At 35.7% G+C, this 12,850-nt stretch overlaps 1 protein-coding gene across 1 annotated transcript in view; it reads left to right on the top strand.

Moving 5' to 3' along the window:
• Window positions 1–11,305, top strand: part of MYOZ2 (myozenin 2) — a 40,844-nt gene extending 29,539 nt beyond the window's left edge. Inside the window, exon 6 of the mRNA XM_019418519.2 lies at window positions 10,869–11,305. Within this exon, the coding sequence (XP_019274064.1) occupies window positions 10,869–11,103 (235 nt within the window). The 3' untranslated portion in view covers window positions 11,104–11,305. The remainder of the gene's footprint in view (window positions 1–10,868) is intronic.
• Window positions 11,306–12,850: the final 1,545 nt, after the last annotated feature.

Genomic DNA, 12,850 nt, shown 5'->3' with positions numbered 1-12,850 from the left:
CGATACCCTTTAGGCACATCCATGTTGTTGCAAATGACAAGATCTCATCCTTTTTATGACCGAGTAGTATTCCTTTGTGTATATTTTACTCCACATCTTCTTTATTCATTCATCTATTGAGGGACACTTGGGCTACTTCTATATCTTGGCTGTTGTAAATAATGCTGCAATATTCTTAGATTCTTTATTACTGTCAAATAATAGGTGAAACAAAATAGGATGATACGTAGGCAATCCCTAACGGGTAGCTTTAAGATTCTTTTTGTCCTTAAAGTATATGTAACTTGCTACACAAGTTTAAGGCCTTGTCTATTTCACACATTGTTTGAAAAGCCTACTTAAGAAACAAACAACATAATCATGATCTTTGTCTTAAATGTTTGCTAAATAAATGAGTATAAAAAGTTACATAGGTAGGAAGTGGAAATCTATTTCCAGCTATGGAAGACTAGTTTATATTAGAACAACTTCATAAAAATAAGTAGAAAAGCTAGTTATTATAAAGTGATTAAAAAGCTACCAAGAGGGGAGCCTGGGTGCCTCAGTCCGTTGGGCGTCTGACTTCGGCTCAGGTCACCATCTCACAGTTCATGGGTTTGAGCCCCACGTCGGACTCTGTGCTGACAGCTCAGAGCCTGGAGCCTGCTTTGGATTCTGTGTCTCCTTCTCTCTCTGTCCCTCCCCTGCTCGCGCTCTGCCTCTCTCTCTCAAAAATAAATAAACATTAAAACAAACAAACAAACAAAAGGGCTACCAATGAAGTAAGGACTTGAAGGCCAAAATCCTAGATATGAGGGACATTTAGAGATATAAACCCAACATTTGGTACCACTTTTCCTCTTAAGGCATTTGCTGATTTATTGGCAACAACTAAGAAGAAGCAGAAATAGTGAGCAAACCTTTATCAATCTTGAATCTGGGAAGGCCAAAAACAGGAATATAGGGTCTGCTAGGGGGAGAGGCCTAGCAGATATAAGATATATATCCTATCCTAGATTGGATAAAAATCAATTCCTTTATGTCAAACTGCCTGCCATGGACAAAAGTAAATCATCTCTGGAGGGAAGAGAACACCATTCCAAGACTCAAATTATTTCTACAATTTTTGTACACATGCTTATCTGTCAATTAAAATTACTATGAGACATAGTATGAGACAAGCATACTATGAGACAAGACCAAATGACTAAAAATAAAGAGAAAAATAATAAACAAAAGAAACAGACACACAAAAGATCCAATTATTGGAATGTTGGATACTCTAAAATAATTGTGAATAATATGTTCAAGAAAATAGATAACAGGACAAAGAATATCAGCAGACTGGAAATGTTTTTAAAAAGAGAATCAAATGGAAGTTCTACAAAAGTGAAAATATACAGACATAAATTGGAGATATTGTGGGTTCAGTTCTAGAGCACTGTTAATAAAGCAAATTATCACAATAAAGCGAGTCAAATGAATTTTTTGTTTTCGCAGTGCATATAAAATTATATTTACACTATACTATGAAATATTAAGCATGCAATAGCATTATGTGTAAAACAACATGTACTACCTTAATTAAAATATACTTTATTGATAAAAAATGCTAACCATCATCTGAGGTTTCAGCAAGTCGTAATCACTGATCACAGATCACCACAAGTTTAATAATTATGAAAAGTTCGAAATATTGTGAGAATTACCAAAATGTAACACAGAAATATGAAATGAACAAATGCTGTTGGAAAAATACACTTTCTTGACACAGGGTTGCCACAAACCTGTAATTTGTAAAAATTCAATATTTGCAAAGCTCAGTAAAATGAAGCAAAATAAAATGAAGTATTCATATAATAACTGAAATGAGGAAGTCAAAGGACTGGGGTGCCTGAGTGGCTTAGTCAGTTAAGCGCCCAACTCTTGATTTCAGTGCAAGTCATGATATCAGAGTCATGAGATTGAGCCCTGAATCAGGCTCTGTGCTGAGCTCATAGCTTAAGATTGTCTCTCTCTCTCTCTCTCTCTCTCTCTCCCTCTCCCTCTCTCTTCCTCCCTCTGCCCCATATAAAAGTTATAGGAAATACAAAGAACAGACAAACATGTTAAAAATACCAAGGGAATATAATCAGTAAAATTCAGACTGTGGGAAACTCTATGGGACAAATGATCCAGTATTTTCAATAAATAAATGCAAGGAACAGATTAAAGGAAAATCCCATATGTAAAAATGATTTAAAAGACATTTTAAAAAGACAGGCAAAACTAAACCATGAGTATTTAGAGATACAGATGTGGGTTATTAACATATAAAGAAAGGTTTTTTTTTTATATTTTATAAACTTATATTACCATAAAGTCAAAACATTTACTACTACTAGCATCAGGAGAGGATTGGGATTGAGCAGGCACATGTGGGCTTCTGGAGAAACTTTTCACATGTGTAGTAGTTACAAGGTTATTTGCTTTATAATAAGCTATTGTACATTTTAATCAGTTTTCTATATTTGCATTATATTTAATGATAAATTTTTTTAAAGATTAAACAAATAGACTTCATGGCAGATGAAACACAGCTGAAGAGTGGATTCATAAACTGATACAGAAAATGATCAAAAGGACTCAAAATGCAGTAAAATAGCAGAAGATGCACTTGGGACAGTAATAAAAAATGCCAATAGAGTCTTATGAGGGAATAAGAGAGAAAATAAGCGAGAACAATATCTGAGGAGTTAATAGCTAAGAAGTTTTCAAAATTGGGAAGCCTGGCTAGCTCAGTTGGTAGAGCATGCAGCTCTTAATCTCAAAATTGTGAGTTCAAGCCTCATATTGGGTGTAGAGATTACTTAAAAATAGAAAACATTGGGGGTGCCTGGGTGGTTCAGTTGTTTGAGTGTCTGACTTTGGCTCATGATCTCATGGCTCCTGGGTTCAAGCTCCACATCAGGCTTTGCACAGATAGTACAGATAGGGTAAAAATAAGGCAACTGGAATTATAAGAGACAATGGAATAACACCTTAAAAATGAAAAAAAAAAAAATAACTGCCAGCCTATAATTCTATTTCCAGTGAACATATTCTTTAAAGGTAAAAGTTAAAATAAAAAACACACTTACACATTTTCAGACAGAGAAGTTGTTTTTTGACACTTTTTAGACAATGAAATTATAATAATAATAAACAAAAGGTGTAAGAATAGGAAAGGAAAAATAAAACTATCCTTATTCACAAATGGCAGGATTATGTCCATAGGAAATTCAAAAGCAGCAGATTAGTAATCAGAATTAGTAAATAAATTTAGTACAACCACAGAGTACAAGTCAACATAAAAATTATATTTTTATACTACTATCAAATAATTAGAAAATAAATAATATTCACTAAATTTTGCCTTATGATCTGTATACTTTTTTTTAGTGTATCTTACACTTCAACTAAATTTTAAAAATCACATAGGCAAAATAATCTCAATAGGTATCTATTATAAATTAGATGTGATAAAAGCCATTCATCAAATTAGTCTAGAACACATTCCAGCCATGTAATAGAGAGGTTAAAATAATTTCCAGGTACGAATTGGGTTAATACCTTTTCTGTTATAGGTTATTTACCAAGACTTTATTTTAACAAAACTCAAGATTATGAGAAAAAAAAACATTTATTTAAAAATAAAATGTAATAAGATATATCATTTCCCTTCTATTTCTTAACTAAATGTTATTATAAGACTTCTAATATATCTTTTCTTTCACTTTTGCAAAAATAAAATAGAGCAACAGGAAGGAAGGGAAATAAGCAGTCTCCAAATATTCCCTAATTCCTTTGCAAAGAGTAAAATAATATTATTTGGTAACACCATATTATTATACATAATTGTTAGATATTGTGTGTGTGTGTGTGTGTGTGTGTGTGTGTGTGTTTGAGAGAGAGAGAGGAGAGAGAGAGAGAGAGAGAGAGAGAGAGAGAGAGAGAGAGAGAGCAGGGAAGGGCCAGATGAAGGGAGAGGCTTAGCACAGAGCCCAATGTGGGGCTCGATCCCTGGATATTGTTAATAAAGCATATAAGGTTAAGACACAGTCTAACATCATTCAGCAGTGATAATGAACTGGGTAAGAATTGGCTCCAAAGTCTAATCATATATTCAAAATGGCCCATGGTTTAAAACAACTTTGTATTCTTGTACTCATTTTTAGTTTATTTAAATATTATGCTTTATTCAAGTAATACTATGTTAAGCTTTCTTAACATGTGAAGAAAAGTAAACTAGGAACAAGGAGCTTTCCAGCTCTTCTTAAAAAAGCTGTATGACTTTGAGTATGTCACTTAAACCCTCCTTATATTAGTTTCCTCATCTGTATATATCTATGATTATAGAAGTGGCTTTAAATGTATTACATGCATGTGTATTCAGTAGAATATTTATTTTAATTTCTATACAACCATTTTACATAATTCTTTACCTTATAGAATAATCACTAATTACTATGGGCATATTATATGTCAAGCACTATTAGTCTTAACAAATGCAACCCTATTACTGATCGATCAAAATAATCAAGATAGCATCTATTAACTGTGAATCTGAGTGAAACATGCTCATTATTCACTGCACAGATGACAAAGTGTAAAAATCATTTTTAAGTCAGATCTATGTTTGAAGAATTTATGTTACAAGAATTATAGAGGTGCGCAGTCATCTTTTAATAGAACATTCCAAATCTTTAAGTGGAAATTTTTGCTTCACTACCTTTGACTAAAACTTGACACTATTTACAGATATCTTAAAAATCTTACAAATGATCTCTCACATTGACTCTTTAACATCTCTGTTGATAGACTTTTTTTACTTTGTATGCTGAGGGCAATAAACATTCAAACAAACAGGATACAGTCTCTCTGGTGCCAAAGAAAAGAAAACGCAGCTTTTCAAACAACAATCTTTCACTGGATCACTGGTAGGAGGTAGGAGATGGGTGGTGGACCAGAATGGAATGTTTTCATTTATAACAGAAGAAAATGACCTACAAATTGGGAAGGAAAAACAAAACTGAACTGAATAAAAAGGTAAAAAGTGATGCATTAAATGTCAAACTCAAATGTTAGATTTCAGTGGCAGAAGAACATTTATTCTTTGATTTAGAAAAATAAATAAATGAGCAAAATTCATTCTGAAATTAAGATTTGAAATTAAGATTTTTTTTAAGTTTATTCATTTTTGAGAAAGAGAGAGACAGAGTGTGAGCAGGGGAGGGGCAGAGAGAGAGAGGGAGACACAGAATGTGAAGCAGGCTCCAGGCTCTGAGTTGTCAGCACAGAGCTTGACATGGGGCTTGAACCCATGAACTGCAAGATTATGACGTGAGCCGAAGTCAGAGGCTTAATCGACTGAGCCACCCAGGTGCCCCTGAAATTAGGGTTTTTTAAGAATTGGCCAAATTCAGCCTAATTCTGGAAATGTTCAACTCCAGCCTCTTGCATCCAAAGGATAAACATATATATTTTTTTAAACAAACAAGCAAAACAACTTAGTAATGGGAAATATGCAACATATACAAAAGAAGAGAGGATGGTATAATGAACCTCTATGTAACAGCCATTCTGCTTAAACAGTCAACTCATGGCTAATCATTTTTTTTTCCTGAGATATAATTGACACATAACATTACATTAGTTTTAGGTGTACTACATAATGACTTGATATGTGTATATACTGTGAAATGATTACCCATTAAGTTTTGTGAGCATGTGCATATTCTTAAACTCCCAGGAATAGATGTGAAGCCTGTGCAGTCACCTGGGGTGCCCACGCTTTGAAGGGCTCTGCTTGGGTTTCAGTACTTTGCTGTCTTTGCCTTGAAATTCTTAACAATTTTTTTTTAATAAGAATCTCTAAGGTTTTATTTTGCATTGGACCATACAAATTAATGAAGCTGGTCCTTACCCTAGGCTTCTTAAGAAGTGGTTACTGGCCAACCAGGCAGACTAAGGTGCTTTTACCCTAAGCTTCTCTGCATAGATACTCTTCCCTTGGAGCAACTGTCATATTCAATGATGTGTTGTTTCTTCCCCGTGTTTCACTTTTTACTTGTCTGTAAGACCTACGGCAATCTTTCCATCCTTGAACTCCTAGCACAGATAGGGTGTTTAGACATAATAAACCATCAGTAATTTGTTGCATGAATAAATGAATGAATCTCAAATGAACAAACTATTGCTATATAATAGCCAGCTTCTAAAATGATAAAATATTGTTCTTGGACATCTTGGACATCCAAGAATAAGAAGTTTAAATCAAATCTGAGTCATAAAGACCCTTCAGTTCAGTAAATCAAATGACAAAATGTGGGATATTGAATCAGCTAGTTGCATCGTGAATGTGACAGCAACCTGGTTTTATATCACTTAGACAAAGCCCAGGTAGGTTGACATTCCTAAACACACATCTCTACTTAGAAAGTGATCTCAGAAGGCCCAATATTCCTTAAGAATTTTCTTGTCAAGGTGTGGTATAGGATAGTGACTAGAAAAGCAGGCCTCCCATGAGTCTGGCAGCCTGGGTATAAATCCTAGTTCTATAACTTAATAGAAAGTGACTTTGAGCAAGTCATTTAGCTTAGCTGTGTCTCAGGCTTATTTATTAAATAGGGATAGAAGTAGAACCAATTTATAAGGTTGTGAGGATTTATGAAAAAATCATGTAAAGTCTTTGTACCCAAAGTATGATCCACAGACCAGTATCAATGGCATTACCTGGGAACTGGTTAGAGATGTGGAATCTCAGGATATACACTAGACTGACTGGATTAGTGGATGCACTGTAACAAGATCCCAATGTGACTCCCCTACCAAGAGAGTTTGAGAAGCACTTTAAAAAGTGTCTGGTATATAGTACTCAATCAATAAATATTAGCTTTCATCATCAGTATGCCTTCTGAAGTTCAATAATCATAAAGGACCTGAATGATAATCTAAGTTCTTCAAGTTCTTTCTAAACCGATCTCTCTTATACCTCCAGAGTAAGTTTTACTCTGGACATGAAAGTCTATACTGATATGATTGCTGAGTACTAACTTAGGCTGAGGTTACTGAACCAATCAGTGACCTGTTGTTATCCATATCTTCCACAGCAATTTGGGGAAAATATCATAAGGTGAGTCATCTTGAATATAGATGCAATAGAAAATAAAACATGCTGCTCTTCAGAGGAGAAAATTACTGGAAGACAAAATTATGGGAAACAAGACAGAGATTCTATACCATGTGACACCATGTACTATCTGTTCAGCCATTGTTGAGGTCATCTATTCATTTTTTTTCAATATATGAAATTTATTGTCAAATTGGTTTCCATACAACACCCGGTGCTCATCCCAAAAGGTGCCCTCCTCAATATCCATCACCCACCCTCCCCTCCCTCCCACCCCACATCAACCCTCAGTTTGTTCTCAGTTTTTAAGAGTCTCTTATGCTTTGGCTCTCTCCCACTCTAACCTCTTTATTTTTTTCCTTCCCCTCCCCCATGGGTTTCTGTTAAGTTTCTCAGGATCCACATAAGAGTGAAAACATATGGTATCTGTCTTTCTCTGTATGGGTTATTTAACTTAGCATAACACTCTCCAGTTCCATCCACGTTGCTACAAAGGGCCATATTTCATTCTTTCTCATTGCCACGTAGTACTCCATTGTGTATATAAACCACAATTTCTTTATCCATTCATCAGTTGATGGACATTTAGGCTCTTTCCATAATTTGGCTATTGTTGAGAGTGCTGCTATAAACATTGGGGTACAAGTGCCCCTATGCATCAGTAATCCTGTATCCCTTGGGTAAATTCTTAGCAGTGCTATTGCTGGGTCATAGGGTAGGTCTATTCTTAATTTTGTGAGGAACCTCCACACTGTTTTCCAGAGTGGCTGCACCAATTTGCATTCCCACCAACAGTGCAAGAGGGTTCCCGTTTCTCCACATCCTCTCCAGCATCTATAGTCTCCTGATTTGTTCATTTTGGCCTCTCTGACTGGTGTGAGGTGATATCTGAGTGTGATCTATTAATTTTGTAGACATTCCCCTCACTGAAGATTTTAGTGTCTGGCTCCCTGTCTTCCTCCCCAGTACTATTCCTGTCTTACTTCTTTGTGGCTTTAGGATCCATGTACGAGCCACTGAACTCTCCGCCCTTTCAAGACTTTGTTTCATTTTAAGGATAGCTTTCTCAATCCCACCTCAGTCACTCTTGGTTTTTCTTAAAGTTTGTCATCACCAATACCTGTGTCTCTTTCAAAATCTCAATTTCAAGCATTCCACTCTCTATCACATTGTAATTTTACCTTTCATTCCTTCATCTTTCCTTCAATAATACTTTAGCCCCACACGTTAAAGCCGTCCCATCTCTCAAAGTCCATCAATCACTTTCTCCTTACCTAACTAGAGTCCATGGCCCCTCACTATTGCCACACAGAAATTAAGATATTCAAGAAAGATCACAGAGTGACTGAGCTACAAAGAAAATCAGATCTCTTCCAGGCTTTAAAATAATTTCCACATTATTGGAGAATCTGTATAGTCTTCCATTTGCACTGTCCAGGTGTGTATGGGGATCTTCTAGGTACAATGCATTACACAAGTATATTGTAATGAGTTACAAAGATACATGAGAGAGAATTCCAGTCCTCCTGGAGTACAGTTTGGCAAAAAATAAAGCAGATATATCAATGGATATAATGGAAGATAGGAAATGGGGTGAGATGGGAGGTAAAGATAGAGTCCATGAAAACTTAGAGGGGAAAGAACTACTTTTGGCTGTGGGAGATCAGAGAAAGCTTCCAGAAGAAAGCTACGTATGTTACTTAAATAACATACTAAAGAACTAGATAATTTGGAAGTGCAGATTAGAACTTACGTTATAGGGGTGCCTGGGTGGCTCAGTCAGTTAAGCATCTGACTTCGGGTCAGGTCATGATCTCACGGTTCGTGAGTTTGAGCTCCACGTCAGGCTCTGTGCTGACAGCTCAGAGCCTGGAACCTGCTTCAGATTCTGTGTCTTCCTCTCTCTCTGCCCCTCCCCCTCTTGCACTCTTTCTTTCTCTCTCTCTCTCAAAGATAAATAAATGTTAAAAAAGATTTAAAAAAAAAAAAGAACTTACAGTTATAACCTAATGGAGATTTAGAAATGTAGCAAGAAGTGTAAGAGTATACCAACAAAGAAAAGGAGTATGAGTAAAGGTAGGAGAGAATAAGGTGAAGAGCAAGCCGTGCATTCAGTTTGGCTGGAACAAAGGGTGCATGAAAGAGAAGAGGGCAAACCAGCATGATTCACCTTCCACTAGGATGTCAACATTGTTTTCCACCCACACACCCAACCTGTTCCTCTCTGTATTCCACCAGCCAGTTGTTAAAACTCTAAACATAAAACCAATTCTTGGTTTCTTTATTTCCCCCACAATTTTTATCCATTTTATCAAAAAATCCTGTTGACTCTGCTCAACACATCCTGAAACCACCTGCTTCTTTACATCTTCATGGAAAACACTTGAAATCCAAGCCACCATCATGTCTCACTTGAATTGTCACAATGTCTTCTCTCCTTTCACTCTTGTCCTCCTATAATCTATTTGCAGAGAAAGAGCAGCCAGAGTAAACTTTACAAAAATGTAATCAGGTTACACTACTCCCTGTTTAACATTTTACGGTGTTTCCCTTCACACTGACAATGAAATTCATATTCCCTACTTGGACAAAGTCCCGTACAATACACCCCTCTGTCCTCTCTTCTCTCTACCAACCCCTTACCTACTGGTCTACCAATGTAGGCTTTCTTTCTTTTCCCGAACATTATTTCTGCCTTAGATTCTTTGCATTAACTACTCCCTCTTCCTGAAATGCTGATGTGCTTCAGCTGTACTGCCCATGGCTAACTTCTCATCCTCAGATGACAGTTTAAATGTCACCTCTTCAGAGAAGTCTTCCCTGACTATCTAGTCATTCATTTATGCTCTATTATATCATACTACTTTAATTTTCTGCATAGCTCTCATTAGTCTTGAATGTTTTGTCTATATGTTTATTTTTTTATTGTCTGTCTTCTTTGTTAGAATATAAGGGCTCAAACATTGACTACATTGTTCACTGCTATACCCCTAACACTGAAAATGTGCCTGGCACTAAATGAATAAATAAATTAATGGCTAAATCAAACACAGCTAGAATTTTATGTGGGACCTTGAATGCCAAGATAAGAAGTTGGTCTTTATTCAAAATAAAAACAGAATATTGAGAGTTTTGAGGTAGAGCTAGAAAGATACAAAAGACATACTATTTGTCTTCAAAGAGTTTATAATTCACAAATTATACCAAACCATATTATTAAAACCCAAACTCAAACCAAATCATATTATGAAAAAAAAAAAAGCTAACAATACAAAGTACCATATCATAAGCACCAAATAACTGACATAAAGCAATGGATGCTACAGGAATTTGGCTAAAGAAGGGTGTGTGGGCTAGAATAATTGGAGGGGAGTTGGAACTTAAAGGCCACAAGATGGATACAGGTGGAGAGAAGGCAAGGAAGAAATATCTTAAGCAGGGGAAACACTGGTAGCAAAGGCACAAAGGCAAGAAATGTTTTCAGGGAGTTCAGGGTGTAAGGAATAGATAATTTAGTCATCAACTAAAAGTACACACAAAGGAATTTACACCAATTTATTACCTTAAAAGCATAGTCCTTAAAAAAAAAATGCTTGCCTCAGAGGTCAAAACCTGAAAATCATACGAAGAATATAACATAACGACATGCCCATAAAATCATGAATTAAATTGTTTTCTATTTATTGGCAAGTGACTTCGAAAATTAATTAACATATCCTTTTCTTTTCACTTCCCACAGAGTTGCTACCCCATTTGGAGGTTTTGAAAAAGCATCAAAGATGGTTAAATTCAAGGTTCCAGATTTTGAGCTACTACTCCTAACAGATCCCAGGTTTATGGGTTTTGCCAATCCTCTTTCTGGCAGACGGTCCTTTAATAGGACTCCTAAGGGATGGATATCTGAGAATATTCCTATAGTGATAACAACTGAACCTACAGAGGATACCACTGTACCAGAAACAGAAGACCTATGAAAAGAAAGTTGTATGTGCCACAAAAACTTCGAACCATAAATGTTGCTGTTTTATTATTCTACCTACTGGCAAAGCCACTTACACTCTTCATTAGTAGCAATAATTTAATAGCAATTTAGCAATTTTCCTTTTATGACATTTAAATTCGATCTCATCTCAAACACTAATAAACAATTTGAAATCTTGTTTTAAAAACTTTCAACTCACTTGTCTTCATTCATAATGTTGTTTTCACTCGGTCTAAATAATCCGGCCTTTTCATTGAGAAAGTCCAGAAGAGTAACTGACAACAAAAGGTTTCATCTCTTTTTCCTTTAATATTTGCTATTCCTGAACAAATTTTCAAAATGATGTAGAATCAAAGTGCAGTGCAAGATATTTAGACTCATTTGGAGTTTTATTTAATGGATGAAAGCTATGGAAGACAATGCACAAACATTTTTTATGGAGGAAAGGGTTGGGTTCTTCCTTTCTGGTGACCAGGATAAAATAGCACATCTGGATGAAGTCTTTTCATTAGTCATTCTTAAAATTTCTAAACTACCTTGTAATTTTTGACTGGCTTTGAATCACCAGGTTACCTATACAACCTATATATATACCTATATATACCTATATACATATACATATATGCCTATATATATACATATATATATATATATATATATACACACATACATACAAAGGAAGAAAATATAATTAGAATTAGTGACTTTTTTTCCTTGAATCTTTAAATTCTACTCAGTCCTTAAGTACTAGGGAGTATATGCTATAAAACACAAATGAAAACAAGAAATGGATAAGCACAAAAGTATCTGAAAGCAATGTAGTAACGTATCAATCTTGATATATGTGAACATATTGGTATGAATGGCTCAAACTAATATATAGATGTGTCTTAAATATTTTAGAGGGAGGGGTGCCTGGGTGGCTCAGTTGGTTAAGCATCCGACTTCAGCTCAGGTCATGATCTTGTGATTCATGAATTTGAGCCCTGAGTTGGGCTCTGTGCTGACAGCTCAGAGCCTGGAGCCTGCCTCAGATTCTGTGTCTCCCTTTCTCTCTGCCCCTTTGCTGCTCGCGCTCTGTCTCTGTCTCTGTCTCTGTCTCTCTCTCTCTCTCTCACACACACACACATACACACACAAATAAACATTGAAAAAAATAAATAAACATAAAAAAATTTTTTTAAATATGATAGAGGAAGTGTATAAGACTGAGCTAGTAAGAAATAAAAATCAGGGGCGTCTAGGTGGCTCAGTTGGTTGAGCATCTGACTTCAGCTCGGGTCATGATCTCATAGTCTGTAGGTTCAAGCCCTGCTTTGGGGTCTGTGCTGACAGCTCAGAGCCTGGAGCCTGCTTTGGATTCTGTGTCTCCCTCTCTCTCTGCCTCTCCCCTGCTCATGCTCTGTCTCTCTCTGTCTCAAAAATAGATAAAAACATTAAAAAATTAAAAATTAAAAAATTTTAAAAAGAAATAAAAATCAATTGTCATTTTAGTTTAGTTAAGAGTTCTGTAATAGATGTTTATACCAAAGAAGGAGTGTCTCATCCACAGAAAACTATGCACCAGACTAAATTTAGGCAGGAGAGTGCATAGTCAAGGCAATGCCACCTAACAACATTACATATTTACAAAAGAATCTATGTATGCGGTGTTGGAATTGGTGCTTGTTTTAATCATCCTTTAGACTTGAAGGCAGAGAATTTTTTTTGAATTGCTTATGAAAAAATGCAATCCCTAG

This window comes from Panthera pardus, unplaced genomic scaffold, assembly GCF_024362965.1.
Source record: "Panthera pardus isolate Hobbes unplaced genomic scaffold, ASM2436296v1 HiC_scaffold_13, whole genome shotgun sequence".
Classification (NCBI taxonomy): Eukaryota; Metazoa; Chordata; class Mammalia; order Carnivora; family Felidae; genus Panthera; species Panthera pardus.
This window is presented reverse-complemented; position numbering and strand designations above follow the sequence as displayed.